The 26,786-nt window shown below is 49.9% G+C and overlaps 1 protein-coding gene across 1 annotated transcript in view; it reads left to right on the top strand.

Moving 5' to 3' along the window:
• ahr2 (aryl hydrocarbon receptor 2) overlaps nt 1-26,653 on the top strand; it is a 29,650-nt gene extending 2,997 nt beyond the window's left edge. Inside the window, exons 2-11 of the mRNA XM_028425231.1 lie at nt 2,186-2,373; nt 19,567-19,757; nt 19,834-19,923; nt 21,133-21,247; nt 21,342-21,481; nt 21,699-21,901; nt 21,990-22,099; nt 22,181-22,322; nt 22,403-23,921; nt 24,007-26,653. Of these exons, the coding sequence (XP_028281032.1) occupies nt 2,186-2,373; nt 19,567-19,757; nt 19,834-19,923; nt 21,133-21,247; nt 21,342-21,481; nt 21,699-21,901; nt 21,990-22,099; nt 22,181-22,322; nt 22,403-23,921; nt 24,007-24,063 (2,755 nt within the window). The 3' untranslated portion in view covers nt 24,064-26,653. The remainder of the gene's footprint in view (nt 1-2,185; nt 2,374-19,566; nt 19,758-19,833; nt 19,924-21,132; nt 21,248-21,341; nt 21,482-21,698; nt 21,902-21,989; nt 22,100-22,180; nt 22,323-22,402; nt 23,922-24,006) is intronic.
• The last annotated feature ends 133 nt before the right edge of the window (nt 26,654-26,786 follow it).

Below are 26,786 nucleotides of genomic sequence, written 5' to 3'. Positions count from 1 at the left end.
TTTGCGCTGATGTGTGTGTGTGTGTGTGTGTGTGTGTGTGTGTGTGTGTGTGTGCGCCACACTCTGGTGGGTCTGCTTGTGAAACAGGTGTTGGGTTGCAGGCCGCCGCTGTGTGCGCCGTGTATTTCCTGTATCAAAACTCCCAACAGGGAACAGGCGTCGAATCGTATTCAGTTTCTTTTGTTCTGGAAAGGTGTCGTTGCCCCGTCGGAGACAAAGTGCCTTTGTGTGAACGCAGGGGAGTGTTTCTTCTAGTCCAACACACACACACACACACACACACACACACACACACACACACACACACACACACACACACACACACACACACACAGAGTACACGCCCCTTCCAGGACAGATCTGCCAGATAAAGCGAGGAGCAACAACACTGGCTGCTCATTGTTCTTGCAGGGAGTTGTGCAGTCAGGAATGCAGCGATAGCCATCTCGCCTCGATTTCAGATATGTCGCGTTCTGGAGTATTATTGGAAGCAGATGTCTTATTTACAGGAGAGGGTGAGGGGGGGAGGCGGCGGGGCTCCGACAGGCCGCACATTTTACACATTCATGTCGCAGCTGTGTTTCTTTTTCACTCCTGTGTTCAGTCAGCTCACCTAAACATGTATAAACCATACAGGAGAGCTGCAGCGCAGACACTCTCTGAGTGTTGGTCATGTGACTGCTGCTCACATGTCAGTCCATCATGGCGTCCTACTTGTTTTTTTGTACCTGTAATTAAATCACCTGTGTGATTCAGAGCAGAAATCAGGAGGCTGAAAGGGGGCGAATGCCTCGAAAGTGTGCAGTCACACACGTCCACGCTGCGTCAGCTTCACAAGTGGCCTCACCTGACCCGAAACCCCCGGCGGAGTCATCAGCAGGAACATCTGAAGCCGATTTAACAGGACCGACGCACAGCTGCCGCGGTGCGAGAGCGGCCGGCAGGCGGGAGGTCACAGGTCACATTCCCACAGAGAACCAGATCGTCCATTTTAAATATAGACAAGACGATCTGCCTGTTTTTATATGTCATAGAGTGGAGGTTTCGGAGGTGGAGAACCAACTTTGAAGCTTGACGTTTTGCAGGACAACAGCTGACAGTTGGTCTACTCTGACTGACAGAGCGTCAGAAGTTGGCTCAGAGATTTATTCTGGGAAGGAGGAGTGATGTGGAAACTTGTTTTCTTCACATTGAAAGCAGAAGTAACACATAAAAAAAAATAATGTTTTGACACAGATGATGAGAATCACTCGCTCCGGTCCTGATCGGTGCATCTCGGAGGTGCTCCGCAGCTTCACACCCTTCCTGAGAAGAAAAGCCCCTCTGTGCAGCAGAGGGCTGGTTTGAGTTACAGACGAGAGGCCGCCGGGTTCACCGCCGGTCACCGGAGTTCAGTTACAGACACAGACCTGCTTCTCTGCCGGACCTGCAGCGACCCCGTTTGTTTACCTCTGCACGCCGCCTCAAACGACACAATGTGGCGTCTCTACTGAGGCGAAGTGAAGCTGTTTATTTTATTAGGATATGAGGCTTTTTTCTCAATCGTTTAGTTGTGTGTGTCTGAGCCGGCTGTCCGTCATCTGCAGCCATGTTTATGATAAATAAGTGTGACCTTTCATGGCTGCTTGTATCAGGAGGGCGAGGCCCACTGACTTTCTGCTGCTGCTGCTGCTGGTCTGTGTTTGTCGCTGCCGTCATGCACCGACAGAGCAGTCGGCTGGTAAACAAGTCCCGGAACAGGTGAGCTCACCCCCGTTCACCTGGTTCCCACGGCAACAGGGGATGGAGCAGACAGCCTCTGGAGAGTGGAGGTGGTCCAGGCTTCATTATTTTCCACTCAGCAGCTCTGAAGGAAAACAACAGCTGATTTGAAGTTGATTGGTGATTATATAAATATCAATATTTCCTCTTGGGAATATTAAACATGTAGTTTTCATGTTCCTCCCGTCGAACCTTCCATCCTGGATGCTGTTTTTCTGTCGCCTCCCTCTGCTGTGTGTCCCATCTCTTGTGTGTTATCTCCGTCTGTCCCAGCTGCTGCGGCGCTGACGCACACACACACGTCAGCGCACATGCAGCCTCCGCTTTGTTTGTTTGTTCTCATCGTGACCTCTCTCAGGGGAAGCTGACCTTTCTGTTGCTAACGTTTTTTTTTTTTTTTTCTTCCGTGTGTCTGCATCCATAGCCCCAAACCTCCACCTCCTGATGGCGCCAAGTCCAACCCGTCCAAACGCCACCGCGACCGCCTCAACGGCGAGCTGGACAAGCTCACCAGCCTGCTGCCCTTCACCGAGGAGGTCAGAGCCCGGCTGGACAAGCTGTCCGTCCTCCGCCTGAGCGTCGGCTACCTGAAGGTCAAGAGCTTCTTTAACGGTGAGTGTCCACATCGTGTTTTTAATCTGACAACATTTGGTTAAAAGTGTTGACATGGTTGGAGACGTTTGCAGAAGTGAGGCGTCTGAATCATCCTCAGGAGGAGAGTCTTTGTTTTCTTGTGCTGGTTTCCTGTTTGGAAATTCCACCTTCAATCATTCAAAGACAGCACGGGTTCATAGAAACCGTTTAAACAACATTCAGCGCCTCACCTCTGTGTCACTTTTTGTGGCTTCTCTTACAGGAAGTAGATCATTTATCAAACTGGTTAAAGGGCAAAAGTCTAGACTGCAATCTAATTCAAATATTGAAACATGTGCACGCGTTTTCACACAGTCCCGAGCTGATTTGTACCGTTTTGGCCTGCAGGAGTGTTGTTATTCATGCAGGAGGTAGAAGCCTGAGACACAGGGCTCCTGTTTACTGTAAATGTGTAGTGGTGGTGGAGGGTGGGGGTGTGGCTGTCACCAGCTGAGAGGCTATATCAGTGCATCACTGTGAAATCTGGCCCTTCTGGCTTTACGTCTATTTGGATCGTCCCTCCTCAGCAACAGGAGGTGTGAAGTGGACGGAGAGGAGGCGAGCACGTCTCTGTCCATGTTGTCAGGGTGACGGGACGTCCACAGTGTCCTGTGCAGGAATACAAACGCTGCTTTTATATCAGCGTGTAAAGTAAGGATGAGGTCGTCTCTTTATTGGCACGAGGATGAGGATGAGGATGAGGATGAGGCTTCCTCCCTGTTCTGGCAGCTGATCAATGATTCCCAGGCATTGACTAACAGCTCTATCAGCCCCCCGCAGACACGCTGCAGTGCCAGAGACGCTCGCCGCCTCTTTCATGTGTGCTTTACTCTTCTGTTTCCAGCAGCAGCGACCTGTTGCCAAAGGAAACACGCCCCAGGGCCTGTTGCTTCACACTCATCAATTATTTGGCAGCTCTGGTCACTTAGTGTCGGTCGAACGAATGCATCTGGGAGTCTGGCTACTTTCAGGCCGCGCTGTCACAAGCAGCATCGCAGCTTATTGAGAACAAGACACAGGTTTGGAGGTGTAGTTCTGCCTCCGTAGACGCAGAGATAAGCCTCGCCCAGTCGTCTTCTGCTTGATTGATTACATCCTGACGGGCTGAGAACAGATTTATCAGACACGCTGATTGGTTACTCGCCTGTAAACAACACAAACAAACAGGCAGCATGCAGCAGATCCAGGATTTTATAATGGCTCCCCTCCCCCACACACACCCTCCCTCCCTCTTCTTGGCCACTGATCCGTCACCCTCCCTCCCACCGAGCCCCCGCCCGTTTCCTGTGGCGGGCCCTGCAGCACCCCGGGGCCCCTTTTCCTTCCACTGTTCGTCCCTTTCCTCCTCGGCTCCTATGTCTGAAGTTCACAGCTCCCTCCTCCACCTCCTCCACCATCTCCACCTCAAACAAACGCTGCAGGACTCCAGTTTGTTGTTGCAGCAGGGAGGCCTGTTCGCACGGCAGACCTGCACCAGGACAGCTCAGGGCTTCATGCATTCATAAAACGCCCGACCCCACTTCTTCTTCTTCTCTGCTCCTTCAAAGGCTTCTTTGAAAGCATTGTGATGCACATTTGAGGCTTTGCTCCTGCATTAAAACATCCTCATTACTGTTTTACTTTCTCATTATGTAATGACAGGTTTGTCTGTCCACCTTCAGGTGCTTTAGTGGAACCAGTTGTTGCTTTAATTTCCTGTCATTTATAGCTTTTACTGGCTTTTGTCTGCAGATATTTCAGCGTTCAGCTTTGCTTCATGTTGGAACAGGGTGAGACGAGGCCAGAGTCGATGTGAATTTAAGTGTTAATGTGCAGGTTTCAGGCAGCTCTCCGAGCGTCTATAGCTTCGTTAAGTGTAAAATTAAAGTCCTTTAACTGTCAAATAAAAGCAGAAAATATCACAACTCTGGACGAGAGAGACGGTGAGAATAAAACAAGCGACATCAAGCAGATAAAAGTGAGCCCATAAAGTGAAGTTTACGAGGTGGTTTTAAAGGTTGTGATACAATACAGCTGCTCAAGTGTGAGTGTGTGTGAGACGCAAAGAGGAGATGACTACGAAGACCTGCAGCTGTAGCATCAGAAGATGTTCTGAGAGTGTGACTGCTCTGAAGTGAGCTGTGTGTGGCCTCTGTGCAGGCCAGACGCTGATGGCGGCAGGAGTCTCAATTAGATTAGTTGGACCGACCACACGACCTCTGAGGCAGAGACAGAGCAGAGGCCGCCTGATACATGAGAGGCTGCTCTCTGCTGGGTTTGGTCTGAGCAGTGAAGGCGTTCATTTGTTTGCTAAAATAGTCGTTCAGAGTGTCTGCGGCGTCCATGAGTCCCTCACTGAGACTGTGGCATTGCCAAACGCAGATTTCCCAGCATGTCTTGCAGGGAACAAAGACGACCCAGGAGTGTAAAGGCTCATGGGAAGGTGCGTCAGTCCAGCAGGAAGTGGCTGAGAAAGGAACGCTCTGTGTCTCCGTCCTCTCATCCTCGTCTGTCCCGACGGGCCGAGCCGGAGGACACGGACGGCGGCCTGCTGGGAAATGCCCAGGGGTTTGATCCCGCTTCCAAACCTCACAACACGGGCATTGTTCAACACATTTTCTGCAGCAGACCTCCCTCATGTTCAGGCACGGCTCTGTTTGTGTCCTCAGTGTCTCTTTGTTCCTTCACTCTGTCTTTGCCTCCTCTGACGACAAAGATTATTGTTCACTTAGAAACACTATTTCTCAAATGTAACCGTGCAGCAGCAGCAGCTGCGGGCCGTACATACAACCAGACCCAGGATGGATTCATAAAGCTATACAGGCCGGGGGGGACCCGAGGGGGTCAGAGGTCAAAGAGACACAATAGAAGAGAAATAAATGTAAACAGAGATCAAAAATGTCACCACAACACACAAAGACGAGTAAAAACAACCGAAAATAGACAAATACAAGAAAGGACGCAGTGAATGCAAAAAGACATGCAGCCTGAAAAAGACGATCGACAAAGAAATGTCTGCAAATGGAGAGAGACACAAACCAAGAACAAAAACAACACGGAGACACGAAGCCGGATGACCGGAATCCTCCGAGACGACGCAGAAACGGACCCACAGGTCGCCCCTGAAGACGTTTCTGCTTTGTGTACCTGCTAACAGTGATGAAGACGTGAGAGGACGGTGTGTTTAATGACAGAATGAAACAAAGACGTCAGTGTTGGAGTCAGTGGAGCGTGCACCCACAGAGTATTTGTTTCCTGAAATCTGCATCGAAGGCTTTGAGGCTGCGGCGTTGGCTTCGCTGCACTGATGAGGCCCCGGCTGAGGAGCTCTCTCTCTCTCTCTCTCTCTGGCTGTGGAGACTCGTAATTTGTGGTCTTATAATAGCTCGACTGAACTTCCCTCCTTCTCTGGGCCTCAGGAAACACACACACACACACACACACTTTTTTCTTTGTTACACATTTCTTTTCTCTCTCTCTCTCTCTCTCTGCTTACACCCCCTCCGTCCTTCATGTGTTTTCCAGATGTGTTTCCAGTGGACACATTCAGGCCTCAGTCAGATTTCAGAGAGCGTCTTTACGAACCCCGCGCCCTCGAACGTGACCTCTGACCTGTCTCACAGTGCGATGGAGGCTAGCAGCTAGCTGTGAAACAGCTGAGCTCAGGAATAAATGAAAAGTTAAACGTGACATCTGCAGGGAGGGATGACACAGCTGAGTCAGCTGTTCAATCCTTTTATCACACTTTCCATATTCGACAAGAACTTTCTGTTCAACATTTGAATATTTTTCTGAGTGTGGCCTCAAATCTAAACCTGCAGCTGTTGAGTAAGCAGTAAGGAGACGGCTTTTGTTTTGAACACGCTGCTGCTGCTTTGTTTTTCCTGCTCTGTGACTGACAGGCTGATCAGGCGAGCTGTCGACAGACGCTTACTGGCGCTCTCTCTGTTTGTGGTTGTTGCAGAAGTTTCTCACACAGCGACGTGTAAAACGACAGAAAAAATAACATCTCAGCCGGCCGCGCTGCAGAGCCTGCGTCTGGCAGGAGGCCTGAGCTGCGTAACCGCCGCCAGGAAACAGATGCCTGCTTTAACGGCGTTTGGTGGGACCTGCCTGTGTCCTGAGGCGAAATCAGGCTAAATTATAGAAGGAGGTTTTTTTTGTGCTGCAGGATTCATGCTGGTTATAGAAGTCCTGGAACATCAGGGACTTTTACAGAGCAGAGGTCAGAGGAGTCGCTTCCCCGCTGGCTGGGAAAGACGTGTTTCTAACCCACCCTCCAACATGTGAGAGAAAACCAGCTGGATTATATAAATCCCTCCCAATATTCTTATATTTTCTCTGTGGCTCAGTCTTTGCTGCTTCATCCCATTGTTCAGTGAGGAGGAAGAGAACTGGTTTGAGTCTGAGCATCAATATTTGTATTGGCAGGAGAGACAAAGTCCAACCATGAGACCTTTCAGAGGCTCAAACAAACCGGTTCTGTCAACACAGAGCCGAAGGGAGGTGGAGGTATTAGGTGGAGGTATTCCTCCAACAACTTCGGTTAATATGAATGTCTCTGTCCATTTGTGCCTTTGGACCGTTGAGGGAAGACGTCCCGTGATGTCTCCAGTGTGTCCACCGTGATGGTATCAGACCTGCAGACCCTCTGCTGAGAGGATCGCAGTCAAAACACAGAAAGACACGCGGTCATGTAGGAACCTGCTCAGGCATCTGGGGAAGACCAGAGTGTGTGTGTGTGTGTGTGTGTGTGTGTGTGTGTGTGACATGCGGGCAGGCTGTTTGTACATCTGCTGCGTCCTGTGTTTTAGCTGCTTTATTGATTATTCCTCAGCTTGTTGTGGTGGTGGTGGTGCTCCTGATCTCAGACATCAATAATCAATCACACATGCATGCCTCTCTCTCTCTCTCCTGTCGGTGGCGTCACCTCTGCGGTGGGCGAGCTTTGTTTTTCAGCTGGCAGACAATGAAGCGGCCCCGTCTTCCCCCGCTGACTGATCCCCCAGAATCCTCAGCACCTGACACAAGCAGTGACCGGCTGTTACACTGTTACTACTGCACCTTGTCGTGATCTTTATCGCATCTATGCAAATGATGTGATTTGCATCCGTGTCATGCTCAGCTGTCCTCACAAAGTTCAAACAGAACGGGTGCAGGCAGCCCTCACAGGCTCTGAACGCTGTGCAGAAGTCACCGGCTCTCTGGGGGAGCGGCCGTCTGTCTGAACAGAGGTCGCCTCATTGTTTACCTGTGCAACAGAGACAGCTTGAAACCCCAAACCACAGAGCACCTCTCACCGTCCAGGGGGAGGGGGGGGACCCAGCAACCAGACACAGCAGCACACAGACAGAGCCTGAACTTCATGAACAGCAGCGCGAGTGCAGGTCTGGAGCTCCGTGTGCTCGTCAGTCAATCAGGGGGAAGATGTAGAGTGTGTTGACTAATCTCTCCCCTGAGTCTTACAGGAAGTAATGTTTGTCAGAGGAAGCTAGGGTGGGAGGAGGCTGTGCTGGAGAGAAAGGTGTCTGCTAACCTCTGATCCACAGCTGGGGCTAAACAGGGCTAAAGGGGGCATGAAGCCTGCAGCTCAGCCAAAGACTCCGTGTTTTGGTCATGTGACTGCTGGTCACATGTGGGTCGGTCGTGGCTTCCTGGTTGTGCCGGGTGTGTTTTCACAGCTCTGCAACATGTAAAGGAAGCAGCAGGTCTGTGCCCAGCCTTCATCCTCCATCCTGCCCTCCTCACCCTCACTGTACACGGTGATGCTGCGGGGTCAGGTGCTCAGGTTTCTCAGGGTGTTGTTGGTGAAGCTCGGAGCGGCCATGATCTCATTTTCCTCTGAGGAACAAGCTGCTTCCTGACTCCACTTCCTCTGTATCGACCCAAACGTGTCGGTCAGCGTTAGCATCTCCGTGAGCTGTGGATGGACGCTCCAGCCAGGCCGTGTGATTGGTCGGAGTCACTCTCCAGCAGAGCTCGTTAACAGTCTGGATTGTTTTTGGACGGTTTTATGTTGCTGTCGTCGCTCCGGGGGGAAATCTTGATGTCCAAGTACCTCTGAGGATGTTTTTCGTTAAATCACTTTGTCTTTGATCGGGTGGGATTGAACTCCACCACAAATCACTGACATAATGGCAATATTGACGTGTTTCTTCTGTTCCACTGCAGCATATGGAAGCTATTTATTTGATTTCACATTCTGGGTGCATTTGCTTTTATAACAAGAGTTTGATGGATTAGTAGGCGTGTTTCCACCTGCTACAGGGCTCAGCTAATTAATGCTTAATGCTTCACAGAGTGGGCCTCCTTTCTCTCAGCCTCATGATCAATGTGTGTGGGTTCATTGTTCAAGTTAAATGTACACGCTGTCTCTTGTTTGTGACACTTTCTGGCTTGTAAACGTGATTTGTGTTGTTGTTTTGTCACGGTGTGTCACTGTAAACACAGCAGAGCGTCTCTCCTGACAGGCTGCTGTGGGAGGTCGCCACATGTTTTTTTTCACTTTTGCACTCAGACCCGGAGCTTTAAATCACCACAGCCGCCACAGCAGAGACGGCTTCTCCACCTGCAGCACTCACAGCAGGGTGGTGATATTGACTTTGGGAGTGTGCTGCAGGACTTCCCTGCACCCGTCTGCAGCTGCAGCAGCAGCGCTGGCCCTTTTAATGACAGGGAAGTGAGTTTGGTTAGATTTTTTTTTATGGTGGAAAATTACTGGCAGGCCGTCGACCCCGCCCCTCTGCTTATGAATGAGAGTTTACACAGGCAGAGAGGCAAGTATGTGTCGGCCATCAAGGAAAGGAGAGGCTGCCAGGCTGCAGAGAGACACCCTCAGCCTAAGATCTGTGTCATGTGACTGCTGCTGCTGTGTTTCACAGACACACCGAATGTAAACATTAATCTCAGCAGAAGCAAACTGAAGGCTAATAATACAGCCGATGAGCTTCTCCAGTGTAATCTGCAGTTTACATCGTCCTACATCAGCCATTGTCTCTCACAGATTATCATCTCTCTGTCTTCTCCTCAGAGACACTTGACTGAAGAGAAGCCGGCTCGGTCTGTCCCCCTCCTCCTCCTCCATCCCTCCCCGCGGTTCCTGCGGTTGTTTCCGGGAATATTTTTAATCTCTGGAATCAAAGTTGTTTAATTGATAGGGATGTGCACCACAAGTGAAGGCAGCATGGTTTGAAGGAAAAGAGAGAGAGGGTAGAGGTGGGTTGGATTGAGCCTGCGTCTCCGTCTCCGTCTATTTTTTTTGTTTTCTTTCTGTGTTCTGTTTCTCTGTCTCTGATCGGGCGCCAGAAAAAAGAAAAACAGAAAATTTGAAGTGTCCCCCGGAGCAGAGAGGTGTGTGTGTGTGTGTGTGTGTGTGTGTGTGGAGAGGCTGTCTGCTGAAATCTGCACAGCTACACTCTGACACCATGCAGAGGTGGTAGTTTCACTTTGAACTGAGTCTGTTTCCACTTCTTCGTGTGGACATGTTTTCACTGTTCGGTGCTGATACACTGCAGCGTCACTGCTTCACGTTAGTCAGCAGCGCGCTGTTGCAATCTCTGAACGGGACATGCACGCCATGGGTTTGTGCTTCGATGGTTAAAGCACAGCAGGAAATCAAAACCACCTCAAACACACAGACACCGTAATAATTCATCATCTGTGGTGTGTGATGGTTTATAATAGATAATCCCAGCTGTAAGTGTTGGTGTGTCGCAGCAGGATTCACCATGAATCAACAGATCAGATCATAAATCCGCTCTGACGGGGGTTTGCTCATCACATGTCAGGCCCTTTTTTTTAAGGAAACACAGAACCTTCAGCAGATGATGAGGCCGGGTCCACCTGGACGGAGCTCCAGAGACGTGAGCTCACGTCTGTTTGGAGCTCTGTGTTTTTGTGGCAGCTCCGGTGATCTTCGCCGCGTCGCTCGTCTTGTTTACATACTTGAGCGCCGGCAGATGAAAGAGGAGCCGGCGCCTCCTTCCAGCTGGTTCAGACATGTCGACAAACTGGCCGTCATCGCTGCTGGCCCAAACACCAAAACAATGGCTGCAGATGCTGCGGAGCGGCCGCTTTAACCCTTTACTTAACCTGCATCCTCCATCACTTCACCTCCGTCACAGGTCAGAGGTCTGCTTCCAGTTTGTCCCATTAAGACACGTCCAGGTGGACGTTTGTTCTACTTCTTCCTTACTGCGCACACACACACACACACACACACACACACACACCCCTCCAGCTGTGTGGAGGTAGCTCATCATGTGTTTCCCATTGGGGTCGGCGTGTCGCAGCAGCTGACGGGCTCTTGAGCCGCTCAGCGTCCATGTGCGCTGCACTCCTTTTTTTAGCCGTGCTGTGTGTATTTTTAGGAGCTCTGGTGGACGGACAAATTAAACCTGTCGCGCCGCCATGCTGGAAGAGGGAGGTGAGAGATTCCCGGCTCAAGACACTGGACAGATCCGGTGTCTTGAAGTGGATTTGGCTCATTTGCCCAGAGATAACACCCACCACACACACACACACTGTGTTTTTGCTTTGGTTCTTGTTGTTGAGGGACTTTTTGTACTTGTGGGCGTGTTTTAGCACGTCACTGCATCTTTGTCGTCCAATGTTGTCCTTATAAAGACGACGCTTTGAAGATGCAGACATTTTTCTTGGACCGTGATGCGTCAAAGCCACAAACTGGCACCTGTCCAGCGTGCATTTAAGACAGATGACGCTTGCAGGCCTCGCAGCCTTGTTTCCACTGCGGTGGATGGGGGTGCTGGTTTGCAGTGGACTCCTCTGCCATCTTTGATGCAAGACGGCAGCGTTCCCATGTCGTCCTCCAGCCAGCGGGCAGGCGTCTTCCTCTGTTCAACCAGCAGTGTTTACTGACACGAAGTCACGCTCGGCTGATGATCCCCTGAGCCCCCCGTTCTGTGGTGATTACCAACCAGAGGCTCTGTCGCTGCGTCTGGGGACGAGTCCCCGCCGCCTCCGGTCCCTCTCTGGACTCTTGTTTAGGTTGGGTAGAGCTCTGTGGCGAGGCCGACCCGGAGTTTACATTAGACGGCTCTCATTCCAAAACACTATAAATCTATTTAGAAAAAGAAAATGGATGCCTGATGTCTGCTGCTCAGTAATAATGACGCCGCAGGCTCCGACTTTCATGTCAGAGAAGGTGTCGTCTTCGTCTTCTGCAGAATCAGAGTCGGGGATCTTCGCTGTTTCCACTTCACAGTCAGACTGACGAACTCGGTGACATTATCTGAAGATTCTGGAGAAATAGAAAGTGCCTGGTTGCCATGGAGACAATCCAGAATATTTCATAATAAAGTGTGTTTGACGTAAAGCGTCCCGATTAGACGTTTAATCAAACCACAGGAAATGCACTGTGTCAAAAGAGGAAGCTGCTCAGGAAATAACATGATGGAGTTCCACAAACACAAGTCAGCATGCACTGGTCTCACATGGTCTCTCCGTTTTAATAAACCGTCACCTGATTTCTCTCGTGGTGTTGTCTCATAAAGACAAAATCTCTGGTACAATCTGAGCTTCACTCATCACTGATGCCACATTTTGTCTCCTTCTCTCATGTCTGATGTCCCTCCTCTGTCCTGCCCTGCTCTGCTGCAGGTAAGACAAACAAACCTTCAGAGTGCTCTGCTTACATTCAGCTGCAGCTTTCAGGTAGTAGTAGTAGTAAGAGTTCTTTGACTGGAGTCATGCAGACGTGCAGGAACAAACCCGCCCGTCCTGTCGGACTGCATTCATCTCTGAGAGAGAGCGTCCTCACACGTCCTGTTTATTTATGCATGTCACACTACAGTTAATCACTAAGATAAATAAGAATAAAACAAGAGGCCATTTTTTAAATAAACATTCCCCCCATGCTGAATTCTCCGTCATGTGACTGCCTCAGTCGTGGCTTCCTGGTTCTGCACAGAGGGGTGCAGAGGTTCTTTTATTTGAGGTTGGACGAGTCCAGTTTGTGCACGACGTGAGAGGATATTAAGTGTCGTCAGCGCTTAACATCTTTGTCGTGTTTGTTCAGCGCAGAGTGCAGAAAGATGGAGTGTGCAGCTGTGATCGGAGGACGGTGAGGGCTGCTGCTGTTTAATAAAGGACCGATATTGGCTCCATAGATCGGGTTTCCATGGTTCTCACTCGCAGCTGTGCAGATGTGCAGTCTGGATTTGATTGTGTGGCCGCAGGGAGTGAACAGCAGAAACACAACACTTTAGTTTATTAAAGGCTGCTCATATCGTCTGCTCTGTATTGGCTAATTGCTTTTTAAGTGGAGCCAGTTCACACTGCCTCCGTCTGCACTTCAGTTGTGTGTTTGTGTGTTTGTGTGCGTTATCAGTTGGAGATGTGAAGCCTGGGGTTTTAAAGCTTTGGTTGTGTATGAAGGCTTGTGTGTCGGTTTCCTGTTCACCTTCCTCAGAATGACACAAAGGTGTGAAGTGGATGGAAATAATGAACTGTCATTGATGCAGTGTGTGTGTGTGTGTGTGTGTGTGTGTGTGTGTGTGTGTCACCACAGTGGCAGCTCAGTGCTACCACTTCCGCTTCGTGGCACCCACAGCACGTGGCTTCACCATTTTGAGGGTTTTAAAGTCGCAGGCAGCGGCGCCGACCGACCCTTTGTTTGGTCCTCACTTGACAGACGTCTGAACTCTTCAGTCCACCTTAAAAAACTTCCTGGATGACACATGCAGGTTGCTGATGTCACTTTGCAGAAGCTCCTCTTGGGTTTCTCTGCCCACCAACCGTGTGGAGGCAGGAAGCTGCTGAGGTCGGCTGGGTTTTCCTCTGATTCACCCGCTTTTAAAAAAAAAAAAAAAAGGAAAATTAAATATGCAAATGCAGCAGATGGCTGTGTTCTTATCAGATATTTAAATTAATGATGTCACTGGGGGGGCCTTAATTACCGTAAAACAAATCCTACTTCCTTTATGAGTGGACAGGAAGCAGCAGGCCTCATGGGAAATGTAGTCTGAGTGTGGAGGAAAGTGTCTGTGGTAATCATTGATGTTCCTGCATTCAGGTTTCTCAGAGCCTTAAAAAATAGTGTGTGTGTGTGTGTGTGTGTGTTAGGAAGGAAAGAGAGAATCTCTGGCAGAGGAAGCTTATCGCTCAAGACATGATCAGACACACACACACACACACACACACACACACACACCCTGCAGAGAACAGATTAAATCCAGCCAACTCCTCTGATCAAACTGATAGTGTTTCCATGTAACACACACACACACACACACACACATCACTCCTGTTTTTTGGTGTATGTGTGTTGCATACTTTTACATGTGTTTTCACGTTTGTATGCATTAGTTGTATGTAGTGTGTGTGTCTGTGTGTGTGTGTGTGAATCTCTGCAGACTTTATGTCATTACACACACATGTTATATAAGACCCGATGTGCTGGGCTCCGTTCTTCTAACCCTTTCACTCGGGTTCCTGAGTTCTGACAGGAGTGAGACCTCTGCAGCAGAAACTATCCCTCAGGCCTGAACAAAACATCTTTGAACAGCCAGCACCCCCCCCCCCCTCCCTCTCGCTCTCTTGTCTAAATAAACTCTTTACACGCAACGCCACTGGCTGCCTGCCGAGCCCGTCTGCTGCAAAGACCGCCTGTCAGTCAGCACTCAGGGTTACAACCAAGACCGCCAACCGCTGCTCAGGGCCCGCCAGGAACTCCTTCACATCTTCCCATCTGCCCAGTGAGCTAGCTAGGTTAGCAGCTAGTTTCCTGTCTTGTTGACCTGGGTATTGATAATAAAAACAGCCTGATTAGCGACTGGTTGACCGGTGAACGGACACAGATAAAGGAGATGTGTGAGGTGGAAAAAGCCGGGCAGATAAAAATCATCTTTATCAAACTTTCCAGCGCCGCTCTCAGCTTTCATCACACTCGCACGTCGCGATGATGTTTGGGCTGAAGAGCCGTTCACACAGAGATCAAAGTGCAGTGGCTGCTGAGGCTGGCTGAGTCATGCTAATAAGGCTTTACAGGATTAAAATTATAGCTGCCACTGGCAATAACAACAATTACAGAGCCTGCTCCGCTAACACTTGAAGTTGTCACCATGTTTCTGCTTCAAGACAAATTGCTGTAGTGAGAAACAAATGAATGGAGGTTTGGTTGGAAGGCTGAAGTGTGTATAAAACAAATAGAAATATAGAAAGAAGGAGCTGGGTATGAACGTATCGTTCCTGGAAATGCCGGAGCTGCAGTCCTGGAAAGGAGCGGTGTGGGTTTGGCTTTGAGCTGCTTTCCTGAGCTGCTGCGGTGCAGAGTTTGGTTTGCAGCATGGAGCAGGAAGGAGAACAGAAAGTGGAGAACATGCAGATCAGGCTGCTCCCAGATTCATCGATTTCTGAAGCAGGCTTGATGCAGACGGACGCCTGCACAAAAATAGCCTGTGCTCCTATTTCCAGCTTGATTACTTAGTAGTGTTGTGTGTGTGTGTGTGTGTCTATGTTTGTATACAGTGTGTGTGTGTGTGTGTGTGTGTGTTGGGGGTGGTTTCCTGTCCTGAATGGGTCCATGGCACGACAGCGATAAGAACTACCGGAGCTACATTATGCTTCAAACTCCATTACAGATTACTGGCTGTTGCCCCCCCCCTCCTCCTCCTCCTCTTCCTCCTCCTCCTCCTCCTCCTCCCCCTCCTCTTCCTCCTCTTCCTCCTCCTCCTCCCCCTCCTCTTCCTCCCTCCTCCTCCTCCTCCTCCATATCTTTACTCTTCTGTTTATAAATCTCTCCACCCTCCTTTTACTTTCTCCTTCTCTCTCTTTTCAGCTCCTCTCTTATTGTCCTCTTGCTCCTCATGCACCTCCTGCTTGTTCTTTCCTCCTTTCACCTCCTTATACCTCTGCTCCCCTTCCTCACACCTCCTCTCTGCACTCCACGTTTCACTCCTCCTCCTTTTACAAAATATCTACCTTTGGCATCATCCTACTTTCCATTGCTCTTCTTTTCCTTTTACCTCCTCCACTTTTCACTCTTTACCCTCCTCCTGCTCCTCCTCCTGCTCCTCTTCCTCCTGCTCCTGCTGCTCCTCCTCCTCCTCCTCCTCCTCCTCCTGCTCCTCCTCCTGCTCCTCTTCCTCCTCCTCCTCCTGCTCCTCCTCCACCTCCTCCTCCTCCTCCTCCTGCTCCTGCTGCTCCTCCTCCTCCTCCTCCTCCTCCTCCTGCTCCTGCTCCTGCTCCTGCTCCCTCGTCAGTATCTACTGTATAACAACATGTAGCAGTTCCAAATTGGAGAACATGTAATCATGCAAAGCATTCAAAAGCCAGTGAAGGCATATCAGACGCTTTGGCAGCTTCCACCACTGTGTGTGTGTTTGAGTGAGTGAGTGTGTGTGTGTGTGTGTGTGTGTGTGTGTTGCTCACACAATAATCTTGCTAAATGCTTTCCCTCTCTCTCTCTCTCTCTCCGTCTTTTCCTACACCGGCCTCCTTCCTTTCCTTTCTCAGCTCAGGATGCCGGGGGTTGAAAGTTCGCACGCGAGGCTGAGTGTGTGTGTTTGTGTGTTAGTGTGTTAGTGTGTGTGTGTGTGCGCTTTTAAAAGTAAGCAGCAGCTACATCAAATTAGCCGTGTTTCCATGTGTTGTGTTGAATCGAACAAAGTGCCTTCCTGCACCGCAGACATTGTTTTCGCTCTTTCTTCAGCTTCTCCACAAAATACACACAAACTCTGTTGGAGATGAACTCCCCCCAGCTCAAGGAGTGATGGGTGTATGTGTGTGTGTGAGGGTGTGGTGGGTCGTGTGCAGTATCAGCAGAGGCACCCGAAGGTGACCTGCCGTTCAGACAGAGGAATGTAAACGCTGAGACGTCTCCTCCATCTCCATCGTCCTCCCCCTTTCAGTAGCAGGAAGAGCAGGTTGAGGGGCTGGAGGAGCAGTGTGTGTCTGTGTGTGTGTGTGTGTTTTTGGTTTCTGTATACGTTTACATCACCCTGACCTAGTTTTAACGTACAGAGCACGTTGATCCGCGACTTTATGGATTATTCCAGGAAGTGACTGATGCGGGACTAGAACAGAATAGAATAGAATAGAACAAGCATAACGTCCGTCAACAACGCTCTGCGTCTGCATGAGTGGAAATAACTCTCTGTACCAGCAGGGGGCGGTAGTCTGTATTCAAGGGTCAACCACGCAAACAGGAAGCAGCGTTTGTTCACACCTGTCTGTCGGTGTCTTGTTAAGATGACCTGAGTGCAGTGCGGACCCCTGCTCCTCCTGAGACGTCGGCGTGTTGTTGACCATTTTCTGGTGGGTGCGGCCAGCAGTGAAATAGCTGTGGTTATCAAAGTGAGACTTCTAACCGCAGAACAGGAAGTCTCTGTAACGACACTGACGGAGGAGGAGGAGGAGGTGGAGGAGGCAGAAAGAAAAGCAGTTAGAAAACAATAGTGTGAACACATGAGTGACAGCTTTACAAGCCGAGTGCAGGAGACGTTAAATAAACCTTCACCAGGTTCACTTAAACTTAAAGAACAAAACAAAACAGGGCCGTATGAATTATTATTTTCATGTGAAATACAGCTCCCCCTAATGGACGGATTCCATGTGGTCTGTTCCACATTGAAGCCAAGTGATCAAAGGGACAGTAACATAACAGGAAACATGTCAGAGGCCCGCAGAGCGGAGGCAGAAGCTCCCGGCTCTGGAGGCCTTCTCCATTTCCAAACCCGACAAGTCCTCGCCGCTCATGTCCAAACCTGCTCCGCGAGGATCAGAGAGCGAGCTGCACTGAGAGAGAGAGAGAGAGAGAGAGAGTGTTGGTGATCCCGATCTCCTGTCACCCCTCCTCCTCCATCCTGCCGTCCACAGAGATGGAGAACAATGACTCCATTCAGCTCTTGGGTTTCAAAGTCGAAAGAAAAACCACAAAGTGCTTTAGAGCGAGTGTTGGGAAATGGAGGGATGGGGTGGAGGTGGGGGGTGGAGGGGATTCACAAATATGATAGAGGGAAAGGAGAGATGAGGAGGGAGGAGGGGGGAGCCGGTCCAGAATGACTTCATGTGCTGTGAGTTTAGTGACGGAGGTCAACGAGTACAGCGAGCGGTTTGTCTCCGACATGGTGAATTATTAATAAACGTGTTCTGTGTAGTTTAAAATATTCCAATCACATTCATTGATGATCATTTTGTTGCCATAATTGATTAAAACATGTATATTTAGTCATGCTAACGGCGGGCGGCTAGCTGAGCACTGCAGGGCCTCTGCTTCATTAAAAGTCATAGAAGAAGAAGTGGGGGTGGAGGTGGTTTCGGGGGTTTCTCCTGTTTTACGAGTGTTCTGGAAGCTGGTAGGAGTCAGCTGCTTCTTGTTAAATGTCTGCGTTGGGAGGGTGGAGGTGAATGAAGCGGGTTTCTAACCACGTCAGAAACAGAGCTGGGAGTTCCCCAGGGCACCTGCGGCGCTCCTCCGGGGTTTTATTTTCACCGCGCTGGTCTCCGTCTCTGCAGCGAATCTGTGCGCTCCGTACTGTTTTGAATCTTTTCGCTCTTTTTCTGTCTCGTCTTTTAGCACTTTCACACTTTTTCTGTCACACACCTCGTGTCTCTCTGGGACTAAAATAGCTCATTGTTGTCGTACTTTTAGACGCCGAACCACTAAACCAGATCGCCTCTAGCTATGAGTGTGTGAGAGGCCTCAGCTCTGAGCATGCCTCGACAGATGCCCCCTACACACACACACACACACACACACACACACACACACACACTAAGGCATGAGTGAAACTGAAGACAAAGACACACACTCTTGAGAATTCTTACGTGTAGTTTTGGGTGACATACATCTTTACCCAGTATTTCTTAACCCACACACACACACACACACACCACATGTTGTTGGTGTTATGTGTGTGTACAGCTGGCTTATCATTCATTCTGACTAATGTGTCAGCAGGTCCCATCCTGTCCTGTTTCTGTTTGGACTGCAGCTCAGTTCTTCACAGCGACTGTCACTTTTTTCAGGACGATTGAATTTAGACGCTTTGTGTGCTGCACACACAGACACACACACAGACACACACACGGTCCTCAGGTGTTGAAAAGTGCTGCAGAGGAAAAGACGATTCATAAGTCACATTAAGCGGCGAGCAGAGCGTGCCATGGGAGCAGTAAAGATTTGGCGTGGACCCTCCACTGTCAGGAGGAGCACGGGATTAAAAATGTGACGCCCGATATGTCGACACATGAGGGGAAGTTCAGCCGGGGGCTGCCCGCTGATACTAAAGCTGTGTTTTTATTTGCTCTGATAAACACGAGCAGCTCCTCCGGCTCCAGGGTTTATTTCTGTGTTTGTTCCATAACTTCAAATTATGTGTTCCCGTCATATTTTCATCCATCTCTGCACCAAATAGTTTTTAGTGTTGGCTGGATTTCCTGCCACAGCCTGGAAAAGTGACCTCTTTGATATGAAATGTAACGCTGCGTGCCCGGTTTTACCCACACGGGTGCATTTAGTGTGTTTGGTCGTCCTCTGGCAGCTTCCAGGAAAATGATCCAGCTCTGCTTCTTCTGGCCTCTTTATGATATTAGTCATGTAGCTTTGAAGAAGACAGGATGATGCTACGCTAAGCTAACATCAGAGAATGAGAACAGCTGCACTTTAAACTCGTTGCTTTCACTCTGGAATGATTCTGCAGATACAAAAACAGATCGATCCACCACTTCCAAAATGGCCGCCTCCCCTGCTGTGTTTGGAGGAAGTGCAGAGGCCAGCGGGTGGTTTTGTGGCTCTGCCTGTTATCCTGGTCTGAGCCAGCCGCCGAGTGTTTGGCCTCACGGAGCAGCGTGCAGCCAGTGAAGGCCTGAGATGTGTTTTTGTTGTTTTCTTAATTAATTGGTCTTTTTTTATCCAAACATCTTTGACTCCAGCACCTGCTTCCTCTCTCTCACGATATTTTAGGGCCCTTGTTTTTTTTTCTGTTGTTTTTCTGCTGCTCTGCTGGTGATAACAGCAGCCTGATAAACACCAGAGGAGGAAGAGGAAGAGGAGGAAGAGCCGAGTGACAGTGTTGTAAGACGACAGGAAACATCAGGCGGCTCCACCCTGATAGAACAGAGACAGAGATGATCTGTTTTTCTCATGTTTCACCACATATTTCTGTGAAAAGGTTTCCAATATGGCTGCCTCCTGTGTGAGGACCCTCACTAAATGTTCTTCCTCTTGTGCAGCCACCATGAAGGCCGGGCAGAACAGCTCCAGCTGGACCAGCGAGCGGAGCCTGATGTTTGGAGCTAACGTCCAGAGCACGATGGCGCCGCCCTCCTCTGCCTCCACAGCCTCCATCCCTGCCCCCTCCTCCTCCTCCATGGCGACCTCCCTGGACGGGGTCAGCTTCTTTGAGGGAGACCTGCTGCTTCAGGTAACTTGGAGAACATGCGTGGGTGTCTCACAAATGAACACACGTGCTTTAATCCTTCGTTTGTGTGTCCCTGCAGGCGCTGAACGGCTTCGTGCTGGTGGTGACGGCCGAAGGCTACGTCTTCTACACATCGCCCACCATCCAGGACTTCCTCGGCTTCCACCAGGTAAAAACCTCAGCAGCACAAGAGACAAAAAAACAGCTCTCCGAGATCTCATATCACATAATCAGCGTGTGACATCATGCCTGGGAACAGAGCGCTCTCTGTGAGGACAGACTAAATCTGGACACTGGCTGATTTGTTTTTCTTCTTGGAGCTCCATAAATGATAAAATCAGCCGGTTTAAGGAGGAACAACCTGTTTCCACTTCACCGACCTCTTGAACTCTCGTGTTCCTCTTAAAACGTGCTTCAAAGTGACGCTTGAGCACGTTTGCTCTTCAAGCAGACGGTTTCAGTTCACGTTTGTATTTCAGTGAACATGTGAACACGCTGTTCTCCTCTGTGAAGCAGTCGGCGAGCGCGCACACACACACACAGTGCTTCCTGCCGGTAGAACACACACGTGGTGAGAATTCAGATGTTGGGCTCCTCAGGTCCGCCCCACCACCTCTCTCCTTCAGCCCAGGAGTCCCTGCATCCTTCAGGGGGTCAGGGTCAGGGACGTCACCCTGTCATGGTCAGATATGCCGATTCGCTGCACATAATCTATAAACTATTGTCAATCACTGAATCAACAGCATTCAGAACATGCCTCAGCTGGTCAACATGCCTATAAGGGACGTGTGTGTGTGTGTGTGTGTGTGTGTGTGTCATGAGAACTGAGCTGCTTTGTTGGCTGTGAACTCTTGACTTGTAAACACATCCACATTTGAAGCGGGGTTAAAGATGTCTGCCGTCTGGGAAAGACAGGAACGAACAGAATTGCCTGGGGAGAGTGCACGTGGTAAACACACACACACACACACACACACACACACACACACACACACACACAGCAGTGTTTTCATGTCCAGGTCAGGATGCTGATCGGGGCAGGAAGTGTCTGAAATTTGGGTTTCAGCAGCTGTTTGGCTGCTTATCAGCATCATGGAGTGTATTAATAGAGCAGCTGCTGCATGCAGAATGCTCAGCTTGGTTGTTATTGTTGCATTAGATGTGTGATTGTGTGTCAATCCCGACTAAGGAGCAGGCAGCGCCGCTCACAAAGGAGGGTTTTGTGCGGCGTGTTTGTCGACGGTTGAGTAACAGAGGTGTGGTTCACTCGGCACCTCTGCACAACCACGGCTCTGTTTCCAGCTGAGGTGTGCGGCGTTCACGGAGGAGGGGGAGGAGCGGGCCTGTGTTCATATATTCATGTTTGTGTCTGTTTCAGTCCGACGTCGTCCATCAGAGCGTCTTCGAGTTGATCCACACAGACGACCGAGCGCTCTTCAGGCGGCAGCTCCACTTCTCCCTCAACCCGCCCTGTGACGGTGCCTCCAGCCCCAGTAAGTCCTCCGGTCCATCAGTGGGGAAGATGTGATTTTATTGTTGATATTAATAAATGGAGGAGAAGTTATAACCACGCCGTCTGTGCTGCAGGTGAACAGAACAGCGCTGAGATCAGCACCAACATGATCACCTACGACCCGCAGGTCATACCTCCAGAAAACTCCTCCTTCCTGGAGAGGAACTTCTGCTGTCGCTTCCGCTGCCTGCTCGACAATTCCTCCGGCTTCCTGGTAACACGCACGCCTCATCAGAACACACGCCACACGTCCCATCAGAACACACGTCCCATCAGAACACACGCCACACGTCCCATCAGAACACACGCCACACGTCCCATCAGAACACACGCCCCATCAGAACACACGCCCCATCAGAACACACGCCCCATCAGAACACACGCCCCTCTAGAGGTCAGAGGTCACTGACAGCGTCCTCTCTTGTCTTCAGGCTCTGAACTTCCGCGGACGCCTGAAATTCATTCACGGTCAGAACCGGGTGTCGGAGGACGGGAAGCTGGTCCCTCCGCAGCTCGCGCTGTTTTCGATCGCGACGCCGCTGCAGACGCCCTCCATCCTGGAGATCCGCACCAAGACACTCATCTTCCAGACCAAACACAAGCTGGACTTCACGCCCATGGGCATCGACACCAGGTGAGGCTGACAGCGACGCAGAAGTCTGTCGCCAACAGAGGTTTTTCTGTTGACGTGACCGATGGTGACGACTCTGTTTCATCCACAGGGGGAAGGTGGTGCTGGGTTACAATGAGGTGGAGCTCTGTATGAAGGGTTCAGGGTATCACTTCATCCACGCCGCTGACATGATGTACTGCGCCGAAAACCACTTAAGAAGTGAGTCCGATGTCTCTACAGCAGGCCAAACGTGTAAAAAGTCTTCAGTGTGACGATGGGTAATTCTGTCTCTTTGTCCAGTGATGAAGACCGGGGACAGCGGCTTCACCGTCTTTAGGCTGCTGACCAAAAACCAGACGTGGGTCTGGGTGCAGGCCAGTGCCAGGCTGGTCTTTAAAGGGGGGAAGCCGGACTTCATCGTGGCCCGGCAGAGAGCGCTCACGTAAGTCTGCGGCTGATAATTCATGTGGAGTTTGTGTGAGCCGGCTGAGAAGTGACGCCTGTCGTCTGTTTCCACCTCAGAAACGAAGAAGGAGAGGAGCAGCTCCGCCTCCGGAGGCTGCAGCTGCCCTTTAACTTCGCCACTGGAGAGGCGCTGCTGTACGACACCGCCCCGAGCATCGACATCCCAGACCCGTGCTCCGCCCCCAAGCAGAGGAAGATGGACAGCTACTCCGTGAGCCGCGACTCCATCCTGGGCTGCATGCTGAGTCAGGACCAGTCCATCTACTGTGAACACAACAGTGCCAACACGCTCAGCTCCCTCAACGACATGGCCTTCAAGGACACGCACGCCACCGTCAACGTTCCCGGAGACGCTGCGTCCAAATCCGCGGTTGGAGGCCTTGTGAAGCCGGAGGCCACTGTTCAGGACATGGTGGAGACGCTGCAGGAGATCCTCGGGGACGGCGATCTGTCTGAAACTCTGGAAGTGGGTCCTGACGAGCTGAAGAGCTGGGAGAGCACCCTGCTGAAGATGAACTTCAACAGCTGCGAGTTCAGCGACAACCTCAACGACATCCTCAGCAACGACATCCTGTCCTACGTGGAGGAGCAGCTGAGGAAGGAGGGCGGGCTTCAGCTGCCCGATCAGCTGGACGACGTCCCCACCTACCTCTCCTCTCTGGAGCTCCAGACCGTGGAAGCAGATCAGGACTTTGGCTGGCCTCTGGAGCCTCCGAACCAGCTGATATCCAACGGAGGGATGATGGAACTGAGCCACCTGGACTTTCCGGGCCTTCAGCAGAGCTTCCCTGCTCCTCTCCAGCTTGGCGCCCCAGTGACATTTAACTCCTCGTTGTCCAACGTGTGCCCCCAAACACAGAATCCACTGATAACCTTACAAGTCAACGCTACCGACAACAACCTGGCAGCGTTCCCGCTCAGACCGACCAATCCGCTTCTCCCCAACCAAATGACTCAACCAATCCAGAACCAGCTTCAGATGAGGGCGCCCAACCAGCCCGTCATCCTCCCGGACCAAAACACGGACAGACAGTTAAACGCAGTGTTCACCTTCCAAGGCAACCAGTGGAATTCCAGCTCCAACCAGGTGGAGAACGTGGATATTTCAAACCACCCGTCCCTGCCCAGCTGTCTGCAGGGCCGCTTCCCCCTGCAGGCGCAGAACGGTGTCAGTCAGAGGCAGGCGTGGCCTCTGGAGCAGCAGCAGCTCCACCAACAGATGGCCGCCTGCCTCAAACAAATACCCAGAAACCCCATGGACGTCGGTGCCGTCGGCAGGCAGGTGTTCAGGACTCCCGAAACTCGAGGCGCTCCGGGTCCTGTCCCGCAGGATGCAGAGCCCCCGCCTGCGCAGAGATGCATGTTCAGAAACGCCCCGCCGGCCGCACCCGTGAACGGAGTGCACCACGCCAAGATCGCCTCCAAACCCTCCTGCTTCTACCAGGCCGGGTCTGCGCCGGGCGTGGCGGCGATCCCCGACGAGGCCGTGCTGTCCTGCCAGGTGGCTGCTGGTCTGACCCAAAACGGCGTGCTGACACATCAGCAGCAGTATCTCAGCTTCAGCGACCAGGCGCAGGTAAACCACCGCACAGCTCGTCCAAACACGCATCACCGCCATGTGGTCCCTGCTTCCCAGTGTCACCTCTTTGTTCTTTCCACAGATCAACAACCATCCAGTCGACAGGAATGTGAACGCGTGCTACTCGGAGAACAAATAGGAACCAGCCGCCGCTATGTCACCTGCACGGCAGAGGAACACGGACTGAAGCGCTCGCTAAAAGGAAAAGACTCCTGTCTCTAAAAAAACATGGACTGAGGAACAAGATCCAAAACAAGACGCCCCTCCTCCTGGATTTTACTCTGATTCAGACGGAGGAACATCATTTTAAAAAGCTCACCTGGATTTTACCAAAAAATAAAATAACAGAGGAACGTTGATCTGAACACTTCTCAGGAGCCCCTGGACCAGAACACCCACCATATTTTATATTCCCTGCTTCTGTTTGACGGGAATAATCATGGAGGATTCATAGTGCAGCGGGTCGCACCCACGGCGTGACGGCTGTGCTCTGACCTGCAGAGGTAAATATGTTTCAGCTCGCTCGCTGACAGGAAGCTGAGAAAACACGGACAATCCGACAGCTTATCAATCAGATCAATCAAGAAAGTGATCACAGCAAACTGTACGGGCTCATCACCGCCCCCCTGTGGCTGGAAGGCAGACGCGCCCCCCCCCCTCTTCCTGTGAAGTGCCTTCTCCTGCTGTTGGTAGCACATATTAGCAACGCACAAGCTCTTTATTTTACAGTGAGATTTACAAGAGGAACCCGGGCAGACGAGGACCGGCTCGACCCGGCTCGACCCGGCTCGACCCGGATGCCCCTGAGCTGACCTGAACGCAGATGGATCCTCTGCCATCTGCAACGCACACTGAACGCTCAGAAGGATAAAATATTTCTCCTCTCCTTTTTGTTGCTGTTTTTTTGTCCTTTTGGAAAAAGAAAGCGTCTTGACTCGGTTCATTTCAGCCCTTTGCTGTCCCGCTGAGGGGCGGCAGCTTCGCAGACAGGGTATAAAGATTACTATTAAAAAAAAGAAAAAAGAAACGCACAACAAGATGATCCTACTAACTGACGATTATAGATTCAGTGAAAACAGCTGCTTGTTTATGTATTTGAAAGCTTCGTCACTGAGCCAGCTTCTCCTCTGTTTTCCTTCCTCCTTCCTTCAGTGCCTTAAGCTGACAAACTTTAAAGGGACAGTCGACTAAAAACAAACCAAAGTTCAGCCCACGCCTTAACGTCACCAAGCCAACTCTTATCGTATGTTTGCACTAGTGTTCGACTTGCCAAAGCAGCAGTTTGAAACCAAATTTACAGCTTCTGAAGCTGAGAATCAAAGATCAGCAGAGCTCCGTCCTCCTCCTCCTCCTCCTCCTCTTCCTCCTCCTTCCTGTTTCACGTTCTCGCTCGCAGTATCCACGACGTGTCCGGCAGCGAAACTAGAAGTTAAAACAGTTAAAGGCAGCTATTGTACATTTTACACGAGGAAAAAATGGAAACACTCTAAAGTGCCTTTTGATTGACCTCTTTCAGACTGTCTGTTAAAAACATAAAAGAATAAATAAAAAAGTCAGCACTTATATCGGGGGGAGAAAACAAAAAGTCGCTTCAGCTCGTACTGAGCCGCAAATCTGACGTCCAGCACTTCCTGTGTAACAGCGCTTCTCATTTTCTGCACGCAAACTTGAATAAAACACCAAAACAAAGTCAGTGAAGCCATGTGGGAAGCTTTCTTCCCGAGGATACCAAAGGGATTTCTTTTCCAGTTTATTCAAAATAAAGATGCAGGAAATGGACCAATCATGTTGCATTCAAGTGCTGCAGGAGATTCCAGAACTGCCACGTTCTTGCAGTTATAACTCTAATGATTATTACTTCATCGCTTCAGTCATAATTAAGTCAATAAAAACGAGACACAACCTAAAAAAATAACTTTTTTTGGACAATCTGATAAAGTCGTGGATGTGGATTAATGACTTAAAGGTCTCTACCGTAGAGAGAGGCATGCTGGGAAATGTAGGAAACCACTAAGATTGAGTGATTTATAGTCACTTTGGTTCAGAACGTGTCTTAACATTGGTGCATTTTTTTAAAATAAGGTATAATTTTGTACTTTTATTGTATTTTTAATTAGATGTTTTTATTTACAGACTTCTGTAATTCTGTAAATGCAGATTGTGCTGCATTAATTTAACACAAAATGATGATTGTGATTGAATGTGGTGAGTAAACGTCAGATCTTATAAAGTCCTCCTCATGCAGCTCGCTGCAGATTTACACTCAGTACAGAATGAAGCGTTTCACCTGGAGGTGTGTGTCTTCTTCTTCTTCTTCTTCTTCGTGTCTCTAACTCAGAGCCTAAGTATTCTCCCCATACAAACAAACATAACTTCCTGTTGCTTCTTCATTTTAAATACAAAAAGCCTTTGTAGCTATACTTCTTTTATTTTCAATCCCAGGAGGCCATGGCTCCAGAAATGCAGTATCTTTGTGTACCTGTTTATAAATATATATATTTGTCTCCTTTTTTTTTGTTAAAGTACGTATTGTCATATATTTGTGTATTTTAATATCATATTGCCTTAACCCGACTCACGCCTTTCATTTTTTTGTACATTTTCTGCACAGCATAAACACATATAACCTGTTGTTGTTTTTGTAACTTCATCTTATCATACGTTGTGGATTTGCTTTCAATATTTTGCTTCTGTGTATCAGTGTGTCGACCTTTTACGTGCTCACCATATTAAAGGTGATCTGATCACTGCAGTGCTTGGACTGTTTGAACAAAACAAAACTCAGAATCTTGCACAAATTTATATATTTTATTTTTTCTTAAAAACAAAACAAGACATTTGATATTCATCCAAACATTGTTT

Source organism: Parambassis ranga, chromosome 2, assembly GCF_900634625.1.
Source record: "Parambassis ranga chromosome 2, fParRan2.1, whole genome shotgun sequence".
Classification (NCBI taxonomy): Eukaryota; Metazoa; Chordata; class Actinopteri; family Ambassidae; genus Parambassis; species Parambassis ranga.
Note: the sequence above shows the minus strand (reverse complement) of the source record. Positions and strands in the feature narration are given on the sequence as shown.